The sequence below is a fragment of the Rousettus aegyptiacus genome, unplaced genomic scaffold, assembly GCF_014176215.1.
Source record: "Rousettus aegyptiacus isolate mRouAeg1 unplaced genomic scaffold, mRouAeg1.p scaffold_m13_p_2, whole genome shotgun sequence".
Classification (NCBI taxonomy): domain Eukaryota; kingdom Metazoa; phylum Chordata; class Mammalia; order Chiroptera; family Pteropodidae; genus Rousettus; species Rousettus aegyptiacus.
The window spans coordinates 156,414,300-156,441,269 of NW_023416295.1; the positions used below are offsets into that span (position 1 = coordinate 156,414,300).

General features: G+C 41.9%; 2 protein-coding genes across 6 annotated transcripts in view; one reads left to right on the forward strand and one right to left on the reverse strand.

Moving 5' to 3' along the window:
- VAMP1 (vesicle associated membrane protein 1) overlaps positions 1–26,970 on the forward strand; it is a 51,710-nt gene that overhangs the window by 13,959 nt on the left and 10,781 nt on the right. Inside the window, exons 5-6 of one of the 5 annotated variants that reach the window (XM_036237188.1) lie at positions 20,882–20,924; positions 21,002–21,035. The exons of 1 other annotated variant lie outside the window; for it this stretch is intronic. In XM_036237188.1, coding sequence (XP_036093081.1) covers positions 20,882–20,924; positions 21,002–21,020 — 62 coding nt within the window. In that variant the 3' untranslated portion in view covers positions 21,021–21,035. Of the gene's footprint in view, positions 1–11,994; positions 14,678–20,881; positions 20,925–21,001; positions 21,096–26,970 lie in introns of those variants that run through there. 3 more of the 5 variants (XM_016162812.2, XM_016162813.2, XM_016162816.2) reach the window with 3 other exon arrangements.
- Positions 406–4,690, reverse strand: CD27 (CD27 molecule). The gene is made up of 6 exons (XM_016162810.2): positions 4,426–4,690; positions 4,127–4,258; positions 1,510–1,689; positions 1,197–1,298; positions 816–935; positions 406–552 (listed from the first exon to the last, which is right to left on the reverse strand). The coding sequence occupies exons 1-6, from the start codon at positions 4,559–4,561 to the stop codon at positions 431–433; spliced, it is 792 nt and encodes a 263-aa protein (XP_016018296.1). The 5' UTR covers positions 4,562–4,690; the 3' UTR covers positions 406–430.

Genomic DNA, 26,970 nt, shown 5'->3' on the forward strand with positions numbered 1-26,970 from the left:
TCCCTCAGATCCCTGATAGGAGCCGAGGCTGGGCGTGGCCCGCGCTGTGAGACTGGGAATTTCAGAGAGAGAGCAGGACTGCGGCTGTGTGTGGCAGTTCGTCACTTTATTTTGCCGAGTTTCTAAATCAGTGAAACAGCGTGTGGGGCTTTCGTAGGGTGTGTTTTACAACTGGAACCCCCGCCCTACTGTAGCACAGGAGTGAAGCTGGCCAGGCCAGGACACGTCCTGCTTCCCACCTTCCACCTTATTCCCATGTGTCCTTGTCACTGCTGGTCTTGGAAAGGTACTTTCTCAAGTCCGTACACAGGAAAGGATCCTGATGAAAGCATGTGCTGAAATCGGGGGTGCCAAGTCTCTGCCTCGGGATGGTTGGTGGGGTGGGGTCGGCTTGGTTGCATTGATGACCTTTCCTCTGCGGAGTGCTGGCTCAGGAGTAGGACACAGGCTCTGGTTTCCGGTAATCCTCCTGGATGGGGATGGTGGCGCCCTCCTCCTCCCTGGGACAGCTGCAAGGATAAGGCTCACCAGGCACCTCTGGACTTCCTTTGTCTGCAGAGGGGGAAGCAGATGAGTCTTGGCAGGTGGCGGGGGTCGGAGGAGAGGGTGAAGGGAGAAGAGCTAGCAAGGGAGGAAAGCTTGAGGGAGGGCTGTCAGGAGGGCGTCAGCCAAGAGCAGAGGAAGAGTGGGTGGGAACTGGGGCTGGTAAAGGTGGAGATAGGAAGGCCCCCATGAGGTTCCAGGCATGGGTGGCAGGGCTGAGAAGGTGGGGTAGGGTCGGGGACAGAATTAGAGACCTGTATTTTGTCTCTTACTTAGTCCATATTTTCTTCGTTGATGGAGGAACATGACTCCAACCATGGTGAGAACAAGAAAGATTCCAGAGACGATCACGAAGACGCGGATGCAATCTGAGCTGCACAGGGACCCCTGGGCTGTGACAGGCAGGGGCCACATAAGGGTTTCTGGGGAGGGTCTAGCCCTTGGCTCCCCTCAACCCAGCCCTCCTGACACTCCTGCCTCTTTCCTTTTCCCCCTTCCCCGCCCCTCCTCCACCATTGGACCAAGTCTTTTCCTCATCCATAGACTCTTCCTCTTTTTCTTATCCCTAATCCTTGGAGCTTTCTGGCTGGCCTCTCTCCCGGACTCTTCTGTGTGCATTCTCTCTGGGGGTGGGAAATGGGGAGAAAACTCACGTGGCCAGTGGGTCGAGAGAGCTGGGGTCGGCCTGAAGTCAGCCAGAGGCCTGAAGTCAGCCAGAGTCTGCATGTGTCTGGCTGTCTTGGCCTCCACTATCTCTGGAAAAACAGAGACCAGGTGAGCAGCATCCTGGAGCCCCACAGGGAAAGGTGAGGCTGAAGGCCTAAGAGGCCTGAGAGGCTCTGTTTGCGAAGGGAAGGCAGAGACAGGTTGACCAGGTAACTTGTGGGGGTAGGCACGGAAGTGGGGGTGCTGGTTGAGGGTGACCCTTACCCCAAGTGACTGGACAAAGAGTTGCCTAGAACTTACTTTTGGTGTGAGGTAAGTGGGCGGGTTGTGGGTGCGGGCCTAGGGCTGGCGATGGACGAGGGGCCAGTGAGGGATTTGGAGCAGGATCGCAGTCGGTACACTCTTTGTCCCTGCACTGCCAGCCCTTGGGGCAGGTGCACTCGGCATTGGTGGTGAGGGTACAGTTTCGGATGAGATGACCTGGAGACAGAGGAGGCCGGAGGAACGTGAGATGGCGCAGGCCTCAGCAGCATTCAGTGTCCACTTGCTTGATCCTGTCCCCCAGGACCGCTCCGCCCCTGCCAAGGCTGGCCCCTCCCTCGCTGGCACCCAGTGGCTTTGCCGTTAGTATAATTGTTATTAAGGGAAAAACTTGGACCTTTCAGAAAACTCATGGTTCAGAAATAGATGCTATAAAAAATGGAAACAGCTTTTATGATTTTTCTCACTGAGACTTTTACAATTGAATTGTAATAGAGAGGAGTACATACATCACAGGTGTAACGTTGAGAATTAGTACAAACTGGTAACCAGCACCAGATGAAGAAACAGTAGTGTTCCTTTCCGGTCACTCGCCACACCCTCCCAAGAATAGCCACTAGCTTGACTTCCTAATACCACAAGATAGTCTTGCCTGTTTCTGTACTATGTACATGGAATCGTGCATGTGTTCGTTTGTGTCTGGCTGCTCTTCCCCAACTCTTTGTGAGATTAGTTCGTATCGTTGAGTGTAATTGCAGATCATTCATTCTCATCGCCGTGTAGTATCCCATTGTGTGACTGTGTCGTGTTTATTCATTCATCCCTTGTACTGTTAATATGCATTTGGGTAGTTTCCAGTTTTTAGCAATTAGGAATAGTGCTACTGTGGTCCTGACAAGTTTTTAATTTTACTGGAGGGTTACTTGGTTACTGACGTCCTTTGCCTTTAAAGTATAAATTTTATTCAAGTGTAGAGGTCTGGTGCTGGGTGGCAGACAATCAGTTGTACTAGGGGTGGAGGATGTGAGGGGCCCTGGGCCGGGTTGGGCTCATAAGTGGTTGGGGTGGTTGAGAAGCGGAGGGTGGTTCTAGGGGAGGCAGCAGCACCTGGATGTGGGCCAGGCTTGAGCTGGAACGTGGTGGAGCCTTTGGGCAGTGCAGTCATGGGGACCCAAGGAGAGGAGCCCAGACCCGTGGAAGAGGGATGCTGAAAGGGGGGTTGGAGGATGCCACAGACTGTCACCAACTCTAATAATTTGCCTTAATGTTTGCATTTTGTCAGGAAGGGGAGGACACAAATTTTTTCTTCTCATCCTTATGACTAGTTGTTGCTATAAAAATGTGGTCTCCTGTGGCTTACCGGGAATGGTGAGCCTGCCTGGATGAGGATCTGCAAGGGATGAACAGAGGTGGGGGAGGGGACAGTGGTGGTGCAGAGGGAGAGAGGTAGGCGGAGAAGATGGAGGAGCGGCGATTAAGGGCATCTGGCAAAGAGAAGGGAAGAGCCAAAGAAGGGCCTGGGACTGGGTAAACATGGATGAAGTGCCATTGTTTCCAGTGATGAGTATCCAGAGACTCGAAACTTCTCTTCACCATGTTTCCAGGAGCTTTTCCTCCTTACAGATGGGAATACTGAGGTCCAAGAGGACCGAACTCATTCAGTATCCCCACCCGGGCCTGCCTGAGTGCTTTGGGGAACCTGTGGGCCGTGTCTCACAGAGAAGACTGGTCTGGAACATAGTGAAGGGAGTATGGACTGGTTCCGTACGGGAAAGAGACTTTCTGGTGGCGCCTAAAGAATGGATGGGGCAGCTTTGATTTAAAAAGTCCAACTCTGCTGGGGTTGTTGCTAAGAAGAGAAAAACATTCATTAGCAATTATATTTTTTAAAATCAAGCGGACTAAGGAATACTTCTTGTGCATTTCAGATGATGTTGTTTGATTTGTGATGGCTAAACCTTTTATCTAGTTAGTTTTTAAAGAATACGGCAAGGCCTAATGAGAGGAAGCAAACCCCTTTTACAGGCTAGTAGTGGGGTAGCTAGGCTAAGTGGTCCACAAGTGTCCTGCTGGAAGGCATTTGTTTAAAGGGGCTACTTTAAAATCCACTACTCTGTGTGTAGTGGCATATCGTTTCTGAAATTCTAGCTAAAATGGAGAAATAATAAAATACTTCATAACAGCTGCAGATATTACACTTCTTAATTTAAAAAAGATAAAATTCTGAAATAAGAAAAACATAAGCCACATGCGCATTCATTTTCATTTCATTTGGCTTTCGTGCCAAAAAAGGATATTATCCATTGGCTGATATTGTTATGTCCTTAGATGTATTCCAGGTTCCAAATGTACATTTTAAACCCAGCCAGTTGGAAAGGAAGGGGTCGCTCGGCTGAAATCGAGGGTCCCGGAGCCACTTTCCCCTTTTTATTGTCTTGATGCTAGCCATAGACTCATTCTCAAATTTTACCCCTTCCCTGTAAAACAGCATCCTCCCGCATGGTGTCAGCACCCCTGCTCCCTGGGTGCCCCGTTTCCCAGCGTTGGCTCTGCTTCCCACAGCCGTGGAGCACCTGCAGCCCCGACTTTCCCCACTCTGCTTTTCCACACCCAGCTCTGCCACCTTGCACCCCCAAATGCTCGCCGCCCGTCTCACCAGAGTTACAGTGGCGGCAGTTCTCACAGTGGGGCCGGGCGTTGTGGTCTGGTGAGAAGGAAACCCCGGGTATACACGAGTCACACTGAGTAGCCTTTCTGTTCCAGTCACAGTCCTCCCTGAGGAATGTTCCTGTGGGCAGAGGTGGAGGGTCAAGGCCCCAGGAAGGCTGCTTCTGCACCCCCTTCAAGGGTTCCTGTCCTTGCTGGATCTCAGATTCTCCCTCTGCTTCCCTCCCTGCATAACCAGTCCGCTCTCTCCCACACTCAGCCGACCCCTGGCAAGGCCTCTTCTCTTACCTGGCTTACACATCGGGCAGCACTGTTCTCCCTGTGCCCGGTAGTGCTTCTCTGCACAGGTCTTGGGGGCTGGGGTGGCGGAGAGCCCCGCCAGAGTCCCCAGAACCCACAGCCAGCAGGAAGGTGGCCAGGCCATGGCTCCTACCCAGCAGGTAGCTCTTACTGCACTCCAGTGGCTGACAGGCTGCCTCTGCGCTGGGCACGCTATTCCCTCTACACCCCCTGAGCAGCCTCCTCTGCGTTGCCCTGCTCCAGGTGGCAAGCTGACATTTGATGGCAGTTGAAGCTCTATTGTGGCTGTCTGGTTTTTTTTTTTTTTTTTTTTTCTCATAGCAGCAACTTCCTACCCTCCTCCCCCTTTCTGCGTGCTGAGTACTGGGGAGAGGTGTTAAAGGGCAGACAGTCAGAAGGCCTGCTGTTCTTCAAAGGCATCCACTCCAAAACGCAGCTTCTACCTTTCTGTTCCTGTCTCTCTTGTGCTCCGGAAGAATGTAACCCATCTGTGCCTGCTGCGTTTACAGTGTTGGATGTGCCCAGTCGCCCGGCTCTTCTGTTCACGCACTTGTTTACGAAGATGCCTACATTACCGCCCTGTTCACAGTGTGCGAGCTAATTTGCACTTCTCCTCTTCTATCCCCACTGACATAAGCTTTTTTCACAGAGAGAAGCAGTTTAGTGAAGCAAGGGTAACCAGAACTGAGTATCTAAATATCTAAAACTCTTGGGGTCAGATAAGTTTTAGAATTCAGAATTTTTCAGATTTTGGAAAGAAACTAGCATCACAAAGACACCCTCACGGGACTGGGGTAGCATCCACAATCATGCACAACGTTTCTGCAGCAAATGATTGAATATTTAAACTAAGTGGGGCGAATAATGACTTGCAGCAGCTGAGGTCTGGTTTAATGGCCAAAAGAACTTGCTACGAAGTTGTTCAGAATGGCAAACAAGGGACTTAAACCTCTGTCAGACCCTATGCTAGGAGGTCACATGTGATCTCATTTAATCTTCCTGCCAGGCAGCCTGTGGTACGAGTATCACTCAACGCCCATCTGGCCTTCGCTCCTCACTCCAGGGCTATCTTTATCCTCCCCTTCCCACCTCTGGCTGTGTCAGTCACTGGTGTCCTGAAGTACCTGGGGCATCTCCTCTCCCAGTCTTGGGCACTTAGGATTAAAAGCTGACGCTTGTCGGTCCCCTATTTTCACAGATCTCCTGGGAAGACTGACTTGGGGATATTGGCAACATCTGGACTTTCCCCTCGTTGAGTCCTGAAAACATTTGGGTCAGACAGCCACCCACTCCTTTTTCCCTGAGGACCGAGGTGTGGGGTGGCTCATTTCTCCAGGGCTATTTTTTATTCAGGGGCTTTGCAGTTGTTTCCATACTGCTCATAAAATGTCACACCCCTGTGATCTCACTTGTTAGGTCTGTTCTCTGTCTTACTCTTTGGTTTCCTTTCTCTTCATTGTTTTTCATCCTCCAGGCTTTTTACGACCCCCTCTAGTCTTCAGGAGGGACCTCTCTAGTGAAGCCACCTGTGGGCGTGATTTGTAGAGTTACTTATACTAAACCTTCCTTTTCACTATCCTGCAGGGTGTCTGAGTTCCCACCTCAGAGAATGTTAACTTTGGCATCAGAGGATTTTGCTGTCACTAACAGTCCTTCCTGCTCCATTCCCAGATCACAGTTAATATCACAGGGAGGTGGGGCACTGTGCCAATGGATTAGACCCTAGAGGAACAATGAGGAGTTGAGGACCTTTAGGGAGAAACTTGCCTAAGGGGGAATAGGAGGACGCTGAGAGGACTTTCAACCTTGACTAGACCCTGAGCTGCTCACCCATGGGAGGCCTGTGTTCTCTGCCAACGCCCATCTCCCCTCTTCTACTCATCACTTCCCCATGGAGGAGAGGGCAGGAACAGAGTCTGCCTGGCTCTCCTGGAATACCCCTGGCTGGGAGGAGGAAAGCCAGGTTTCTGGACCTTACTAGTCTCTGGGCAAACAGAATGATCTCAACTCCTGCCTTCTGTGCTGTTTGCGTCAACTTCTGTGAGCATCAGCCTGTCCTAGGCTGGCTCCCCGAACAGTCAGTCCCTTCCTCTTGTCCGCAGGCCCTGTGAGTGCAACCTGCTGATCTCTCCCTCAAAAGCTTCCACCACTTCTTTCTCTTTTGGAATTCAGCTTCTCTCCACCCCTGGTTGCTGCAGAGATATACAGCCTTTTCTCAACGGCTCCCACCTTTTCTTGTACCTTCGGAGACAGGCCCATGGAAGCCTCTCTTTTGACAACTTTCATTAATTTTGACAGGTCCCGACCAAACCCTTAGTCTAGCAGTGACTGTAGCCTGGATATCAGCCGGGGCCACCTTGCTCCTTACTATCTAGATAAGATACTCCTTACCTTCCGATCAAGGCGGGCCCTGAGCAGAGTGGCGAGGAGGCAGGGCTGTGGACTGGCACAAATCCCAGTGGGTTGGGCATGTTGTTACATCCGGTCCTGATTCTTCTTTCAGCTGAAGTCTTGTCCTTCCCTCTCTGTCCTTGGCTATTCCCTTACCTCTGCCTTGCCGCAGGCCCCAGATTTGGGAGACAGGGCTTTCTTGAATTTTCCTCCAAACCAACTGTAAACAAAAGGCTGTTAGGGAAAGTAAAATTTTTACTGCTGTTTTATATATTATAAGGATACAACTAAAACTTCCATTTGGATATTCTTGTTCTTAATGGTCCTTCCCACTCCAGAGATTGAGCAGTGGTCCAGCTGCCCTACAAAGCAATAAGGGCACTGACAATCTTGCCAACACCTCCCTCCCCTCCCTCCTTTTTCTGTCACAGACTGATTCAAAAATCTTAGGCAGCGTACTTTGTCTCTCTTCAGCCCCTAATTCCAAAATCAGTCATGGCCCTTTATAAATCCACAACCAGTCAAAGTACTCAGTGGAACTAAACTCTCTCTCCAGGCTCATAGATGTCAGAAATCACTGTCCATGATCCTTATCAACCAAACCTCTTAGTTTTTCTGGCCGCCTTTGTCTCCCACTTCATTCCTTCTTCCTCCACCTGCCCTGGACCCCCAACTGCTTTAGATCCTCCTTCCCGGGGAGCCTTCAGAGACCAGCTGGGCAGGGCAGTGGAGTGGGCTGGTGAATGAGGGTCGGGATACTCAATATCCCAGTCCTGTAATATGCATTTCTGGGACTCGCCAGTCTGGGTCTCCTGGGAGACTCACCCACCATGGGCATTTCTTCCCACCTCTGATCACTTTTCAGTATCTCAGCTGTAGCTCCCAGTGCCCCCGAGCATGTAAGGAAATCACTAACCCATTTCCCTTTTGCCCCGAGAATACTCGCCAGTGGCGCTCGTGGCTGCGTTTACCTCAGGATAACTCACGGATAACCTTACCCTCAGAGTTTGCCACAAAATGTCTTGCTTTTAATATTATTTTCCCATGACCCTAGGATATCGATAATCTTTGGAAACAAATGATATCATTATGTTATAGCACTCTGTTTTCAGTAGTGGGATTTCCATTTATAAAATATAGTAATTTTCTATTGTCGAAAATGTCAAATCCTGGAAAACAACATTCCTATGCATGATGTTACGTTAACGTTGGCAGCTAGCCATGCTTTTCTTTTTCTAAATGGGAAAAGGGATAAATATTAGATGGTCCAGCCTCCGTCTTGTTCCTTGACAGTTCTATCTAAAATTGAAATTTCAAGGGCTAGAGGCCACAGCGACCTCCTAAATGTTACCCTTCATTCGTTTGATAAGAATTTGTTGTACATCCATTCTGCCCTAGGTACTAGCTAAGTAAGTAATGGGACACAAAGATGGAAACAACAATAACAAAAAAAAAAACCACCCAAACATGGTTTCTAGCCTTACAGCAGTGAGAGAGTCAGACACTGATCAAATAACCTTAAAGACAAATGTAAAGTTATTAGTAACAGTCATATTGCAGCACCATGAAGGGAAGAGTCAGGGTGCTCATACAGGTGCCTGTCCGCTAACAGGGGGATTTGAGGGCAAGGGAGTGCTTTGACCAGGAAGCAGAATTTAACTGAGATGTATGAGACCTGACAGCCATCGCCTACTGGAGAGTTTTTTCTTCCTTTGGTTTCTAGACACCACCCCATTCTTTCATTGACCACTTCTCTTCTTTGATCAGTGATAGTTTTTCCTTATATACAGATTATATAAAATAGGGATGATCTGTTCCTTGAAGGTTTGGTAAAATTTGTGTGTGTGTATGTATTCTGAGTATATGTTTTTCACTACTGATTTAATTCTGGCTTTCAATTTCTTCTAGAGTCAGTTTTGGTAGGTTATATTTTTCTGGGAAATTATATAATCTGTTTCAAATTTATGGGCATAAATGTTTAAAGTCACCACAGAGTTGTAGTTATTTTCCCTTTTTTCACTTCCAGTGTTGTTTGTTTATAGTTTTGTTGTTTTCTTGATACATTTTGGCAGAAACATGCTTAATTTATTAATTGCTTCAACAAACTACCTTTCGATTTTGTTGCGTATCTCTCTTATTTCTTTGTTTTCTATTTTATTTTACACTCTGGTCTAATTTTTAAATTATTTTCTTCCTTTTACTTTCCCTGGGGTTTATTCTGCCATTTTTTTTCTAACTTCTTGAATTAGATGCTTGATTCATTAATTCAAAGTTTTTCTTTCTAATATATACACTTAAGACCATAAATTTCCTCCTAAGAACTACTTTAGCTACATCTCATAAGTTTTGCTATATTGTGTTTTTATTGTCAGTTTATTTTTTCCATTATTATTTGTTTTTGACCTTTATATTACTTATATATACATTAAAAAATTTACACATCTATGAGATTGAAAATTTTTCATTTTTATTAATTTTAATTTTATATAATATTTTTACTTATTTATAATATAAGATAATTTTGCTCTCACTAAAATATAAAATTTTACATGATATAACAATATATTAGTAATAATATATTTAGTAAGAACAATGAGCAATGTGATTTAATGTGTTTCATTGTTTTTACAAAATCTCGCTTTAATACTTTATATGTAGTAGTTAGCAGATCTGGGTCTAAGTTCAACTGTTTGGTTTTAATGACCAGCTTAGATGAAAAGGTGCTCTAGGTAAAATTGTTTCAGGTGTGTTTTCTAATTTTGAATCATGAGTCCATCTTCACAACTTTTCTGTCAGGATCTTCAGTGGCCCATGTTGAGGGTATGTCCCTTCAAAGTGGTTTCACAGTTGACGTTATCAGATATTCTAGGGATATTACTGGCTCGAGACCAGTTTCTTTTATTTAGTGAGAGCAGAGGAGATTTCCCAACCGTGATAATAAAAATTTGAATCCCAAACCTGGGCGAGCACAGGCTTGTCCTTATAAAATTTCAAGACAATTTTTTCTCCACCCAGAAGACAGACAGAGACAGATGAGCTTCCTGTTGAGGCTCTGTGTTGGTGAGTGGATCTTTCTGGATTTCCTGTACAGGTTTCCAGCTTACATGGAAAGTGTCTTTTCCAGTTCCCTGTCCAGTGGGGCCCAGGGTTTTCCCCTCTGGATGCAGGTGGGGTTAAAACCTCAGTTAGGTGACCAGAGCCTGTCCATGGCTGCTCACGCACTCATCCCAGTGATTTCAGTTCTGCCTCCTTCTCTGGCACCAGGGAATTCCCTTTTTTTTTGGTTGAGAGCTTAACTCTTTATGTAAAAGAATGTTATGTAACATTTTGAGGTATTTGTTGCAAGTGTTGGAAGTTCCATTTCACAGGGTGCTGTGTGCCCTCCTTCCTGAATACTCTTTCTTCTTTAGGGCTTGTTGACTCTCGTGAGTCTATGTGACATATGGTTTAAAGAATTAATTATGGTTTAAGGTAAAACTAATTTCTGAATCAGATATTATGTAAATTGACATGTGTATGATTTGAATGCTGATTATTGAGGTTTTCTGACTGTCAGTCATGTAGCCAGCAAAGGGCAAAACTAGGAAAGGGAAATTCTCAAAAAGATACCAGGGCAAGCGGGGACACAGTGAGGGTCCTGAGCCCCAAACCCATTGAGACGGGAAGATCTCAGGGTAGGTGACAGGAGCATGACCTTCGGAATTATCCAGATTGGCGGTCCAAAGGCATCTCTGCCCATTAGTACCTGGATCATCTCGTGCAAGTGCCAGAACCTCTCTGAATTGAATCTGTGTCTACTTAGGGACCATGTCACAGCCTGTGCGGTATGTTTTGAGAATTAAGTGTAACAGCGTAAGTGAAATGCCTCGCCTCCTGTAGGTGCTCAATAAATGTTCATTTCTGCCCTCTCTGTCTTGGTGTTTGAGGCTGCAAGTTCCAAGAAACAGGGTTGAGAAACAGCCACTTCACCTGGGCACTATAACCAAAGGGGCATGAAAGAGACAGAACAACCCCGTAAACCGAGCGAGCTGCGCATGTGCGATCTGTCTGCTCCATGTGTTATTCATCCTCAGAGCATTCTTCATAATGCAGAGAAGTGACTTTGCAAGGGGCGGGGGCTGTTTCCCCTCACAGTGGGCTCCTGGGCCCTGGCGTTTCCTGCTTGCTGTTTTCCTGAATGATTCCTCTTGTCTACCCAGATGAGTGAATACTGGACACACAACCAGTCTAGATCTATTTTATGATCTCCCCTATGAGGGGAGGCAACTCTGTGATTTCCCCAAACTTACACTGAGTCCTAAAGCACTGTGAGTCCTGCAATACCTTGCCGTCATTTCCCCTTTGGTCTATGGGAGTGCCATCTGCCGCTTAGGGCCGGTTCACTTCCCATGGGTGTGCTGGAGCCAGTTAGTACTGTCTCTCCGAAGCCTGATTGTTAAATTGTCAAGAATTTTGTGTGCGGGTTACACATTGGTAGCTTGGAATTGGCTGCGGCGGAAGTATTTACCACCACACAGATCAGCAAATGCTACAAATCAAGGGGTCCTCACCCCAGAGAGCTGGCTGCTAAACATTAACCACATCACTTCCACTGGCTCACTAGGGCTGGGCCCGATAATTGTCGTTAGTTGTTTCTCGGATCCTAGAGAGGCAGTGTTCCTTCCTGTCTGGGCCCCAGGCCCTCTCCTTCTGGCTTCTAGAAAGAACTAACTGTGGTGAGCCCATGTCTTACTATTCCAACCAGCTTAGGATCCCAAACTAGCAGAGTTGGAAGGAAGGTTTCTGATCCTGTGGGTCTAGCCCGTTATTTTACAGATGTCAGAACTGCTGGCTGAGGAGGTGAACTAACTTGCTCTTGTGGCAGAGTTGGGAGAGAAGCCAGGTCTCTTGAATCCCAGTTCACTGCTTACTATAGCACTTACAGAGCCAGACTCATACTGGGTGCTTACTACGTGTGTTTGATTGAGTTCGTACTTGACAGTACCTTTTGAGCTCAGCCTGCGAACCTGTCTTGGCTGCTTTTCCTTTATCTTTCTGCTACCTATCTCAAGGAGACTATTCCCTGTCCTTTCATTCTGTGAAACTGTCTCAATTTCTTTCTTTGCTTTTCTTTTTCTAAATTGAAATTAATTATACAAGTAATACATTCATATCATCTCTTTATAGAAAATTAAACCAGTAGAATCCATCGATTTTACCAGAAGTTATATGCACTAAGAGTTCTCGCACATGTGCCCCAGGAGACACATGCAAGAATGTTCACACCTTACTATTCGTAACAGCAAAAGAAAAAGAAGGACCCATAGGTGCATAAATGGTAGATGGAATAATAAATTGTAGTATATTCACCTAATGGAATATTCACCCAATGGAATACTTTAGAGGAAACATAATTTTGCACAACAATGAGAATGTACTTAATGCCACTGAATTGTATACTTAAAAATGATTAAAATGGTAAATTTCATGTTATGTACATTTTATCACAATAAAAACAAATAAATAAAACCATAATATTGAATGATATTGAGTGAAAGAAGCAAGACACAGGAAAGAACATGAATAAGATGCCGTATACATCAAGTACAATGGCAGGTGAAACGAGACAATTAGCCGTTCAGGGAAACACACAGGTGGGAGAACTAGGGAAAAAGTAAGGACGTGATGGACACAACCCAGAACAGTTCCCCCTGTTGGCGAAGGAAAGGCATGATCAGGACGCTTCTTAGGTGCTGGTAGTGTTCTGATCGCAGCGTGGGTTGTCATATTGCTATTTCAACATACTGCTTTGTGTATTTGATAAAGTTCACAGTAAAATTTTTAAAAATATAAATAATATATATTCGCATAAACATATAAATAAAATGTCTGATAAAATCAACTGCAAAAGGTACATGCCCTCAACCAGAGCCAAGTACTGCAACAGAAAAGCCTTGTTGAAGATGGACTCACAATTCAAAATTAGAAAACACACCTGAAACAGTTTGACCTAGAGCATCTTTTTCATCTAAAATCAAATAGTTGAACTTAGACCCAGATCTATAGAGATAAAATAATAATGAGGGAAGGTATATTAATACCTTTGTTTGAATTAAAAAATAAAGTCAAACTTTTGTTCCATGAGAAAATAAATATGACTTACTAATGGTCTGATAAAAAAATGAAATGCATTATAACACATTACTCTTACTAAATATATTGTTACTATTGTTATAGTGCATAAAAATGTTGTATATGAATATTTTATTGAGAGCAAAGTGATCTTTTATGTTGTAAATAAATAAAAATATATTTAAATATTGTTTTCCCCAACTTTACTTCATTCTTTTTTTATTTAAAAAATTAGAAGTGAAAATGGAAAAAGAATTGAACAGTTGTAGATAAGACTCAAATTTTCTCTGATCAATCTCCTACCCCCAGCCTTGGATCTTTCCCTGCTTCCTCAGAGGTAATCAGTGTTTCAAATGAGCAAATATTCTTCCAGAACTTTTTCTAAACAAATTATATTTGTGTTTTATCATTTTAGTAACGTTTATGGCCAAAATGAGTGAAGATACCTTCCCTTGAGGCTGTATATTAATAAATAGGTTCTTTTTATACAGCAGGGAATGAAATTTTAGAAACCCCTCAGTTTCTTCTGGGACATCTTTTTCTTCTGTGCAACCTCGTCTTCTGGCTTAGGAACGATCTGCTCTTTTTCAGTGAGGATCATACTTCCCTTTGCATGTGGGGGTGTCTCTTTAGAATAAATGCTGAGCATTGGAATTGCTGAGTCATTTTTCACTTTAATAGATGCTGGCACGTTGCCCTCCAAAGTGGTTCTACCAATTTACATACCCACCAGCAGTGCAATGAGAGCACATATTTCCTCATATCCTGCCAACCTCTCATATTAGCTAATCATTTTTGACAATCTAATTGAGGGAAGATGCTGTCTCATTGTTTTTTTCAGTGTACATTCCTCTAATGACTGGTGAGGCCTCACCTGCCCCCTCCTCCGATGATCTTTGGCTGTTTGTAATTTCTCCTTCATGACTAATGTCTTTTTATCCTTGTGTCACCACTAGTGTCCTAAAGTCCACTCTTGGCTTTTCCCAACACAAGTCTTCTATTTTGTGACCCAACCTGCAGGTCCTCTGCCAATCTTGTGGATCCCCTCAGATGTTTGCCATCTGCTCTAGAGGCTGAGAAAAGCCTTGTGGCAGGGGAGATCATTCCTGTCCCCTTTTTACAAACCTCAGGAGACTTCAGACCTGTGCAGACGTGGTAGGACCCCTTACTTCATTTGTAAGATGGCAGTTGGGTCTCCTAGACCCCTCTGCTTCAGCGCTAGATACCTCCTTTAAGATGACACTGACCTCCAGCCAAGACTGAAGGGCTCCTTGGTCCATGCTGACTCTTCTTTAAATTGGGATAAAAATTCATCATTTTATAATGTACAATTTAATGGTTTTAGTGCTTTCACAAAATTGTACAAATATCAACTACTGTCTAATTCCAGAACATTCTGAACTCCGCTGAAAGAAACCTCATGCCCGTCGGCAGTCAGTTACTTGTCCCTTGCTCCCTCCTCCACCTTCACTAATCTATTTTCTGCCTCTGTTGATTTTCCTATTCTCAACATTTCATACAAATGGAGTCATATAATGTGTAGCCATTTGTTTATGGTTTCTTTCACTTTAGCATAATATCTTTCAGGTTTATCCATGTTGCAGCATGTATTATCAGTACTTCAGTCCTTTATGGCTGAATAAGATCCTCTTGCATGGATATACCACATTTTGTTTATAAGTTGATGGATGTTTGTTTTTTACCATTTTTGGCTATTATAATGCTGCTATTAACATTTATGTGCCAGTTTTGTATGAACATACATATATATATATATATATATATATATATATATATATATATATATATTTGCTTTTATTAGCATTTATTTGATGCTGAATTTACTCCTGAGCCATAAGTTTCTGTTTCTTCAGTTTCTTCTGGGGCATCTTTTTCTTCAGTGCAACCTCCTCTTCTGGCTTAGGAACGATCTGCTCTTTTTCAGTGAGGATCATCTCAGTGTGGCAAGGTCTCTCGGGTATATACTTGTGAGTGGAATAGCAGCTGACTCTCTCTTTCCTGGGTGTTTGGAGTCCCCTCTTCTTTACCTTCCCTCTCTCCCCGTCACACCCCTCTTCTGCAATACACAGCTTTGTCCGGAGCATCTCAGGCAGGAAGAAACAGTTTCAGCACCCTCCTGCCTCTCTCCCCACACCCTCATATGGTAACTCTATATTTAACTTCTTGAGGAACTGACAAACTGCTTTCCACACTGAGCCATGTACCGTACCACCAGTGGTACATGAAGTTTCCAGTTTCTCTGCGTGCTTACCAATGCATGTTTATTTCCATTAAAAAAATTAGAGCCACCCTAGTTGGTATGAAGTGGTATTTCATTGTGGTATTGATTTGCATGTCCCTAAGACTAATGATACTGAGTATCTTTTTCATGTGCATACTTTCCATTTATGTATCTTCTTTGAGGAATATCTGTTCAAATCTTTTGCCCATATTGAAATTGGATTATTTGTCTTTTGTTGAGTTGTAAGAGTTTTTTAAAAATTGTATTCTGGATACTAGACTCTCATTATATATATGATTTGTAAATATTTCCCCATTCTATGGGTTGTTCTTTTCACTTTCTTGATAATGTCTTTTGATAACCAAAAGTTTTTCATTTTGTTAAAGTCCATATTTTCTATTTTTTCTTTTGTTGCTTGTGATTTTGGTGTCATCTTTAAGAAATTGTTGCCTAATTCAAAGTCACACAGATTTACACTTGTTTCTTTCTAACAGTTTAAAGTTTTAGCTCCTACTTTCATTTCTTAGATCTATTTTGAGTTGGTTTTTGTGTATGATTTGAGGTAGGGGTCCAATACCATTATGCTAGTACCACACTGTTGATTACTGTAGCTTTGTAGTAAGTTTTGAAAGCAGGAAGTTTGAGTCCTCCAACTTTCTTTTTTGAGATAATTTTGGCTATGCGGTGTCCCTGGCATTTCCTTAACAGTTTGAGGATTAGCTTCTCTATTTCTGCAAAACTAGGGATTTGGAATTTTAATAGGAATTGCATTGGATCTGTAGATGAATTTTGGGGAGTATTGTCATCTTAACAATAGCAAGTCTTCCAATCCATGAATGAACGAGGGTATCTTTCCATTTATTTAGGCCTTCTTTACTGTCTTTCGACATCGTTTTATAGTTTTCAGTGTACAAATTTTGCGCTGTCTTCATTTAATTTTTTTCCTAGCATTTTATTCTTTTTGATGCTATTGTGAATGGAATTGTTTTCTTAGTTTTATTTTTAAATTGTTCATTGTTAATGTAACATGTTGACTTTTTAAGGAGGCAGTTGTTTTCTCCACAGAATTGGAAGATTATGCCTTGGATTGTAGATATGTTGCTACTATATCCTGTGGGCCGTTGCATGGGTTTACCTGTAACTTATTAGAAGTCACAGATGTAAAGTTGGATCCTGTGTGATGCAAAGGGAAATATATCTGACTCATCTTTCCCACACTCTTTTTACTTCTGACAGCTCCCTCAACTGGGAAAGGAAAACAGTGGGTTGGTGGCAGGGGCCTCTTTCTCTCTCACAACTGCTTCCCTTGACCCTTGTCTCCTTCAGGGTTTTTGAGGCACCTCCGAAGGCATTCCTCAAGGGAAGGGGCTGTGACAACCTTTTCTCTTACCTGCAGGTTGGGCCAGAATCCTTCCTCCTTCACTTCCATAAAGGGATGTTCAGAGTGACAGGTACAGGCAGGGTCCTGAAGGCTAGTGGGGTCAGAGGAATCTGGGGAGGGAGAATAAGGATCAACCATATGGTGAAAATCAGAGAAGTGGAAGACCATTCAAGGTGAATTGGTACTGCCTGGACCACGACCAAGGCCATCTCTTTGCTTCATCACTTGTTAGCAGAGTCAGCTACTCAAGCTATGAGTCTTCTTTCCACTGTAACACGGGGATGCTGAAACTTATTTCACAGGGTGGATGTGAGCAGTTACGTGACGTTACATGGAGGAACACCCTGCACAGGGCTTGATGCAGAAGGTGCCAGTAAGTGTTCCTGGGGACATGAAGTGATCATCAAGCTCTTTTCCTTCTTGGATCTGGGCCAGCATGAGAGCTCAGGACTCTTGAAGTGGCACAGAGTTCATAATGAAAGGGAAAGAATGGGAAAATCTAGCAGGAGGAGGTATATGGGAGGCATATGGGGCAAACCTCACCTTTACTAGAGCTCAGAGGTAACAATGGGAGCTCTCAGATGGGTAATGTGGAGGCTTTGGGGGCTGAGGGGACCGCATCACATTTTTACGTGAAAGGAAAGAGACAGGCTGGTTAGGGACAGTTGCAAGAAGCGGGCTATTGCAAGTTTATGTGTTTTGATATTTGAGGGCACAGAAAAAAGTCTATACATAGTTACTCAAATTTTAAACAAATTTTAGTTTATTAAAATAATTTCAAAATCCAGCTTTCTTTATTTTTTAAGTTCAAATTACAAATTGTTATTCCTTTTTGAATCTGATGACGATTCGAAAATATTACTTGTTGTTTTTCTTTAATTTCAAACTATAGATTTTGTTTGCGTATAATACAGTAAAACAAAGACAATGATCTTCACATTTTAGAGGCATTTTTTTTTTATTGTGGTTGAGTACACACAGAACGTACCATCTTAACCATTAAGCATTCAGTTCGATGGTATTAAATACACTCATGTTGTGCAACCATCACCACCATCCATCTCCATTACTCTTCATCTTGGAAAACTGAAGCTCTGTACCTATTAAACAAGAGCTTCACATCTCCCCTTCTCCCCAGCCTCTGGCAACCACTGCATGCTACTTTCCGTATTTATGATTTTGACTATTCTAAATACTTCCTGTAAGGGGAATCATACAATACATGTCTTTTTGTGACTGGATTACTTCACTTAGCAAAATGTCCTCAAGGTTCATCCATGTCGTAGTATATCACAGAATTTCCTTCCCTTTTAAAGGGCGAATAATATTCTGTTTTATGTATACAGCTCATTTTGCTTATCCATTTATTCATCAACGGACATGGGTCGCTTCCACATTTTAGCTATTGTGAATAATTCTGCTATGAACATTGGTGTAGAAATATTTCTTTGAGACTCTGTTTTCAATTATTTTGGGTAAATATCCAGAAGTGGAATTGCCGAGTCATATGGTAATTCTATTTTTAATTTTTTGAGGAACCGTCATACTATTTTCCATAGTGGTTCTGCCATTTTACTTTCCCACCAACAGTGTACAAGGTTTCTAATTTTTCCACGTCCTTGTCAACACTTGTTTGCTGTTTTTTTGATAGTAGCCAAAGATTTCTTCTTTGATCCATTGGTTGTTTAAAAGTGTGTTATTTAATTTTCACAGTTGCATGAATTTTCCAATTTTCCTTTTCTTAATTTCTAACTTCATCCTGTTGTAGTCAGAGAAGATACTTGTCTATGATATCTATCTTTTAAACTCTGTTGAGACTTCATTCGTGGCCTCACATATGGTCTATCCTGAAAAATGTTTTATATGCGCTTGAGAAGAACATATATACCAGAGTTGTTGGATAGTGTTATGTATATGTCTGTTAGTTGGTTTGTTGTATTCTTTAAGTTCTCTTTCCTTATCTTCTGTCTGGTTAGTCTACCCATTATTTTGAGTGGGATAGTAAAGTCTCCCACTATTACTATAGAATAGTATATTTCTCTTCAATTCTGTCAATTTTTGTTTTATATGTTTTGATGGTCTGTTAGGCATGTAAATGTTCATTAATCATTATATCTTCTCGCTGTATGGAATCCTTTGGCTCTTGAAAACTTTTTTGAGTTAAAGTCTATTTTGTCCGATATTAGCATAGCTACTCCTGCTCCCTTTTGCTTTCTATTTGCATGGAATATCTTTTTCCATTATTTCACTTTCAATCTGTTTGTGTTTTTGGATCTATAGTGATTCTTTATAGACAGTATATAGTTGGATTGTGTGTTTTTATCTAAATAGCAGTTTTTGTATTTTGATTGGAGAGTTTAATCCATTTACATATAAAGTAATTACTAATAAGGAAGGACTCATTTTAGTCTCTTTTTTTTTCTTTAATGCCTACAGCACCTGGTATTCATAGATGGTCTCCCATCCAAGTACTAACCAGGCCCAACCCTGCTCAGCTTCCAAGATTTACCAGATCTGGCACGTTCAGGGCGGCATGGCCTCACTTTTGTCTTTGTGACTTTGTTTTCTGTTATGCCTAATAGCTTTTTGTTCCCCATTTCCTGCATTCCTGTCTTTTTTGGTGTTTTGGAGTGGTATATTTATATTCCTTTCTGATTTCTAATTGTGTATATTTTATAGCTTTTTTGTGTATGTTTTGTGTATATTGTGTATATTCTAATTGTGTATGTTTTATAGCTTTTTTTGTGGTTACCGTGGGGATTATATTTAACATTCTAAAGTTATAATACTCTAATTTTAACTTATACCACCTTAAATCACATTAAAAAACTCTGCTCCTTTATAGCTCCATCTTCTCTCTCTTTTAGTTGTTGATGTCACAGAATTACATTTTATGTACTGTGTGCCTCAAAACAAATTAATAACACTTTCAAATGCATTAGTCTCTTAGATTATGTGGAAAACAATATTTGGCATCACAAACTGAAATTACAGGAATACTAGCTTTTACACTAATAATTTTTTCTTTAAATGTATTATTTTCTTAAATCATGTAGACAACTAAAAGTACAGTTACATATCACTCTTACAATAATACTGCTTTTATAATTGCCCATGTATTTACCTTCACTGAGATTTTATTTCTCCACACAGCTGTGAGTTACCATCTAGTGTCCTTTCATTTTACCTTGCAGGACTCTCTTGAGCATTTCTTTCAGGGCAGTTCTAGTAGTCACAAACTCTCAACTTTTGTTTACCTGGGAACGTCTTAGTTTTAAAGGACAGTTTTGCTAGATATTGTATTTTTCATTGATAAAATTTTTTTTTAGCGCTCTGAATGTATTATTGCCTCACTGTCTTCTGGCTTCCAAAGTTGCCGAAGAGAAATCTGCTGACTTTCTTACTAATCGCCTCTTGTATATGATGATTTGCTTTTCTCTTGCTGCTTTCAAGATTCTTTGTTTTTGCTCTTTGAAAGTTTGATTGTAATGTGTCTTGGTGCAGGTCTCTTTGAGTTCGTTTTTGAAAGTTTGATTGCAATATGTCTTAGTGTGAGAGTCTCAGTTCATTTTACTTGGAGTTTTGTGAGCTTCTTGGATATTCATATTTATGTATCTCACCAAATTTGGGGAGTTTTCAGCCATTATTTCTTCAAATATTCTCTCTGCCCCTTTTTCTCTCTCTCGACCTTCTGAGACTCCTATGATGTGTATGTTGATCCTCTTCATGGTGTCCCAGCAGGTCCCTTAGGCTCTGTTTGCTTTTCTTCAATCTTTTTGTTGTTGTTGTTCCTTAGACTTGATAATTTCCATTGTTCTATTTTCAATTTTGCTGATTCTTTCTTCCGGCTGCTCAGTTCTGCCTCTGAATTTCTCTAGTGTATTTTTCATTTCAGTTATTGTAATTTTCAGCTCTAGAATTTCCTTTGGTTCCTTTTTAGATTTTCTGTCTCTTCATTGATTTTTCCATTTTGTTCACACATCGTTTTCTTGACTTTCTTCACGTCTTCCTTTTTCCGTGGCGATGCACTCATGCCTGGCTGTTGCTTCATTTCTGCCTTTCAACCTCCCAAATCTCACACACATTTATCTTGTGGCCAACCCTTACTTAGAACCATACAGGGAGAGAATTCCAAGAAATTTGGTTTCGTCTTGGCTAAGCTGACAAAGTAAAAAGTTACCATGTTAATTCCAAACTTTCCTGGAGTTGAAAGGATACCTGTCTACTAAGGAAACAGTTTTACTATCTCAGGTGGACAATGTATGACCATGGACTGTCAATATCAATTCAAGACTGCTAAAGTTGTCTATTTGCCATAGATTTGAGACTAGGATGCCAGACCTGGAGCCCACATACATGTAGGTGAGTCTTCTTGATTAAGTACACTAAAATCTCTTAAATGTTTAGACTATAAATTTGCTGTTTTTGATTTTGTCTAGGTTTAGATTTGCATCCTGACTTCTGGATGCAAATTATCCCCTCACCAGAGTACAAGGCAGTCTGGGATCCCCGCCGAAGCTGCAGCTAGTCTTGGTAACTCAGCCTAAGTGAATACTGAATCCTTTCCTTATTCTTGTCTGAGTGGGTCACAGCTCTGGAGATATTTCAATGACATCATCTGCATACATCTGCAGAGCTCTGCTCATAACCCTAAAATCATGCCAATTACTCAACACTGGGTAAGGACCCTGCAGGGCCCCAGGAATAACTCTGGGAGTAGAGAGAAGTGAGTGTGCTACATTCATTCAGGATCAGGATCTTCACAATTCAGATTATACATCCAGGGCAGCTCCCAGGAAAAAACACAGGGTTCGAGTCACCTCTAGGGAGAGGACTGAAGCCAGTAAGAACCATACAGAAACTTTTCATTAAAAAGAGTATTGAGGCCCCCTAGGGGACACTGAGGGTGGTTAGAAGGGCTTTGGGGCCAACTGTATAATCAAGAACTTCAAGCTTTAGCTCAGGGGGTAGAGAAGCCTCTCTGCTCTCCAGTCATGCGCTTGATTTGTATGGAGGCAGGATGCTCAGTGTCCCATCTGTCTGGGCTTTGGGTGCCCCCTTGTGGCAGAATAGTGATTCTGGTTTTCAGAGGGTTCCATGCCCTCTCAGGAACCCAATCTTCTGACTCCCTGAACTCTCTATCTTCTTCCAAAATTATCTCCCATATGAAGTATGGGACGGCTCCATAGCATGTTACTCTAAGTCAGCTAAATCCAACCACTTTTGGCTGTTTAATTGATATGTTAAGAGTAAGATCCCTAGATATTAACACCCTAAAGATAAATGATTGTTCTTTCCTTGTCTCTGATAACATTTTCTAGGAATATTTGCAATGGGTCAGGATGAAGACATGCCTGAAAAGGGCTTGTTTTTTAAAAAAGAAGCTGACATTTGTTTTGAGGTATAATTTACATACAATAACACATAGATCTTAACTGTGCAGTGGATTAATTTTGACATTTGTATTCACCCATTTAACCCCATTTCAATCAAGTTATGTAATATTTCCATCACCCCATGAAATTTTCTTGTGCCCCTTTGCAATCTATGTCTTATGCATCACCAAATACAACCATTGTTCTAATTTTTTATCACCAAAATTTAGTTGCAACAGGAATTCTCATTCATTGCTGGGGGGCATGCAGAATGGTATAGCAATTTTGAAGACAGTTTGGTAAATTTTTACAAAGCTAAACATAGTCTTGTCATATGATTTAGCAATTGCACACCTTGGTATTTACCCAAATGAGCTGAAAAACTTACATCCCCACGAAAACCTGTACACTTATGTTTTAGCAGCTTTGTTCATAATTGCCTAAAATTGGAAGTAATCAAGATATCCTTTTATAGGTGAATGGATAAATAAACTGTGGTCCATTCATACAATGCGATATTATTATGCAATAAAAACAAGTGACCTATCAGGTCATGAAAAAATGTGGAGGAACCTCAAATTCATATTGCTGAGTGAAAGAAGCCAGTTTCAAAAGACTATCGTATGATTTGAACTACATGACATTCTGGAAAAAGCAAAACTATAGAGACAGTAAAAAGATCAGTGGTTGCCAGGGGCTTAGAGAACAGGAGGGACGGACAGGTAAAACACGGGATTTTTAGGGCAGTGAAAACACAGGGGATTTTTAGGGCAGTGAAACTACTCTGTATGATACTGTAATGTTGGCTACTATAAACTGCGTGTGGAGGGGGATAAAAAGTTTATGGAAACTTTCTGTACTTTGTGCATTTTTCTGTAAACCTAAACTCTAAGAAATAAAGTCTATTAAGACAAAACCAAATGACACAAAACGAAAACCATCTTTTCTCCATTCCACATCTCCCTCCAGCCGTTGTCATTTTTCTCCTGCCATGGCCAAACTTCTTGAGTTGTCTAAGTAATACAGAAAATAATAATTCACTTTTGTCAAGTGCTTACTCTGTGCTAAACAGTTTGTATAAATTGTTGTATTTACTCCTCAAAACCTTCCTATTGCATTGGCATTATTTTTATAGATCTGGCCCCGAGGTGTGAAAAGTTTGAGTAACTTGGCCAACTTCACATTGTCAGTAAGCAGTGGAGCCAGTGTTCAAGGACAGGCTGCTGGACCTTAGAGGAGTGCTCTCAAATCCTCTGCTCAAGAGCTCTATTTTCTCACTGGGATCTCAGTGTTTCATAGCTCTGTGGGCACCGTTATACTGTCATCTGTGTAAATGGTGCCTCCTAGGGCATCATTTGAAGGGTGCCTTTTGGAGCTACGCCATATTGTAGCCATGTCATATTGTAGCCATGTCATATTGTAGCCCTGTTACCTTCCATCTAGGCTTCATCTCATCCTATCCCCATCTCTTCATTGGCTCTGTTCTTGCTAAAATCAATGACTACATTTTAATAATTCCAGTGGACAAGTTTCCATCTTCATCTTATTTGACCTCTCTGCAGCATTTGACACTCTCTTCTTAACACATTTTTTGCTAGACATCATATTTCCTTGGTATCTTTCTACTTCTTTGACTATTCTTTCTCAGTCTACTTTGCCAGCTTTCTCTTCTCTACCTGAGCATTAAATGTGGGAATTTCACAGGGTCTTGTCCTAAGTCTTCTTCTCTTGTCACCCTCATATACTCTATAGGTGATCTTATCTACTCTTATGCTTTACTTATCATCTGTATATCCAGGACTCCCAAATTTGTCTTCAATCTATTTAGCACCAACATTTGATTGCCTCGCAGGTACCTCATACTCAAAATACTAAAAACTGAACCCTTCAGGTTCTTCACTGTGCTTAATCCAAACCTGTTCTCTATAATTCTACTTTATGTGTGAAACATACATCCTAGCAGAAAATTGCATAAGTGAATATATATAGTTTAATGAATAATTATAAAGTGAAATGACTATGTAATTACCAGCTAGATCAAGGGCTGGAGCGTTATTGGATGCTCAGAAGTCAGTCATGTGCCCCTCTCTGATCATAATCAACTTCCTCTGTCCCAGAGCAATGACTGCATGTTCTTTGGCGATAATCATTTCTGTGTTTTTGTTGTATGAGTTTCAACATTTATGCCTTCATCCTTAAACAATGCATTTTAGTTTTTAGACTTTATGAATCACACTGTGTGTTTTTTTTCTGTCTTCTTTTTCTCAGGAAAATGATTTTGAGATTTGCGCTTATTGCCAAGTTTCATTATAGTTCACTCATTTTCACTCCCATATAGAATTCCGTGGTGTGACTTTACCATTATGTATGAAGATGAACAGTGAGTTTAGTTCCACTTTTTACAACTGGAATTATGAACACTGCTTCTGTTGACCCTACTGTATATGTATCCTGGTAATTGTATGCATTTTTCTGGGTGGATTTGTAGGGCCATCGAGTATAGTCAGCTTTACCACATAATGCCAAACTGATTTCCAAAGCTGTTTGGCCAATGTACACATCCTGGACATTATGTGAGAGTCCCAGTTGCTCCACACATTTATTAACATTTAATGTTATCTACTGTCAGAGTTTTGTTTTCTTTTGCCAATCTAGTGGATGTGGTTTTATTTGTATTTCTCTGATGTCTATTGAGGGTGAGCACCTTTTTATGTGTTTATTAGCCATTTGGATTTCCTTTTTGGCAAAGTGAGGACTTAAGCTTTTACCATCTGTATGGCTGGATTCTCACTGTCTCTTAGATTTTTTTCTAGGTAATAATATAATACATCGTATTAACGGACCAAATAAGAAAAATCGTATGATCGTGTCAATAGATGCTGAAAATACATTTGACAAAATAAAACATTAATTCAAGATAAAAACTTTCAGAAAACTAAGAATAGAGGGGAACTTCCTTAACTTAATAAAGAGTATCTATGAACAGCCTACAGATAATATCAAATCTAATGGTGATAGTCTGAAGATAGAGAACAAGACAAGGATGTCCTCTTTCACCTTTCCTGTGACCTAATAAGAGATAGTTGGTCTTTGCCCCCAGTTCTTGACACAGAGTTCCTAAAACTTCTGAAATTACCTCAATTATAGGGATGCCAAGAGCATTCTTTGTTTTACTATTTAGTCTTTGACCCTGGTTTCTGACACAGGCTCCTAAAAGACTTGGAATTTCCTGGGAGATAGGAGTGTCTTTTGTTCTAATGAGGTGACTCTGGGTGGGATCCTGAATAGCTTTGGGATGGGACTGGTCACCAGAAAGATGGACCCATGATTAGAAGCTTAGAACTTTCAGCCCTACCCAGCTATCTTTCAGGAAGGGGAGAGGAGCTGGAGGTTGAGTTAATAGACATGCTTACCTGATGAAGCCTTTGTAAAAATCCCCAAAACAATGGGGCTCAGAGAGCTTCCAGGTTGGTGAGTCCTCCATGAGCTGGGTGTTTGCACCCCAAGCTCCATGGGAACAGAAGTTCCTGTTCTCAGGACTCTTCCAGACCTCACCCTATGTACTTCTTTATTTAGCTGCTCCTTTATAATATTCTTTACAATCAACCTGTAATATTAAGTAAAGTGTTTTCCTGAATTCTTTGTTGTTACAGCCAATTAACAAAACTGAGGAGAAGGTATTGGGAACCCCTGATTTGTAGCCAAGTTAGACAGAAGTGTGTGTAACCTGCTAACTTTGGGTCATTTGTGTCAAAATTGTATTATATCGAATTAAATTGTAAGACACTCAGATGGTGTCTGCAGATAATTGGAGAATTTCTTGGTGTGAAAAACACATTCATTTGGTGTCGGAAGTGTTGTATAAGTAGAATTAGATTCTATTAATTGGTTCAGGAGTACTGGAATTTGCTAAAACATCACTGGCTCACAGAAACATGTGATTTGGGAAGAGAAAGTATGAAAGGGCAGGGGGGATGAGGAACCTTTGGTCCCCGGATGGCCAGTTAGTCACTAATAGTCTGCAGCTGCACTTGTGCTGCAGTCAGTTACCAGTGGAATTTAGAAATGATGGTAGACTTGATTTCTGAGAAATTGACTCATTGAATACATAAGAAAATACAAAATAATAAAAAGCATGCTAAATATTCAGTCCCTTGGCTACTGTTATCTATAATAGTGAAAGCGAAAGTAAAAGGAAGTGCTGGGTGGGATCCTGATGCTGGACCAAGTTCAGATTTGAGAGGCCAGCGCCCACTTGGCCCCACCGCTGGCTGGGAACCCAAGGCCATATGCACATGTGTGCATAGAATGACTGGGGGTGCGGGTAGGGGGAGAGACTCTTCTGGGACTCCTTGCAACAAGAGCCTTAAGGCACCGTGATTCCAAAACCTATCAGTGAAGTCTTAATGGTGGAGGAGTTAAAATTAGATTAGGAAGACATGATAATACAATGATTAATGAAATTTAGGTGAAAGTTTGGATTAAAATTGATGGTAGATCCAAGGTGAATGAACAGTATCCCATATGGATTAAGACTGCATTAAGACTGTCCGATAGAAAGACTGATCGAAGAAGGTCATTTCTCAATGGGCTGAATTGCATGTTGTTTTCTAGCAGTGATGAAAAAATTGAACAATGGTAAAAAGCCCCTATGTTTGGATTTTTACGACTTATGAGCAGTAATCAATGGCCTGGCCATATGGTCAAGGTAGATGGGCAATGGAAAATTGGGATGCCTGTGTAGGGCACAACACTGTGGAAGTAACTGAGAATTTAAGGTGTGTGTTAAAATAGGACATGTCGATGCTCATCAGAAGGACCTTCTTTCAAATTTAGAAGGTGATTAGAACTGCCAAGTGGACCTCGTAGTGAACCCCCTTGAGGTGGGCACCTGAGTTGATGAAATGAGTGGACACGTGGGTGCTACAACAATGCAGAGATGGGCAGAATTTAGATGTATTTCTCTTGCACCCTGTGAGGCTCAAAATACCAACAAGAACTGTCCTGTCAACAAGAAAGACAGAGACTGCAGA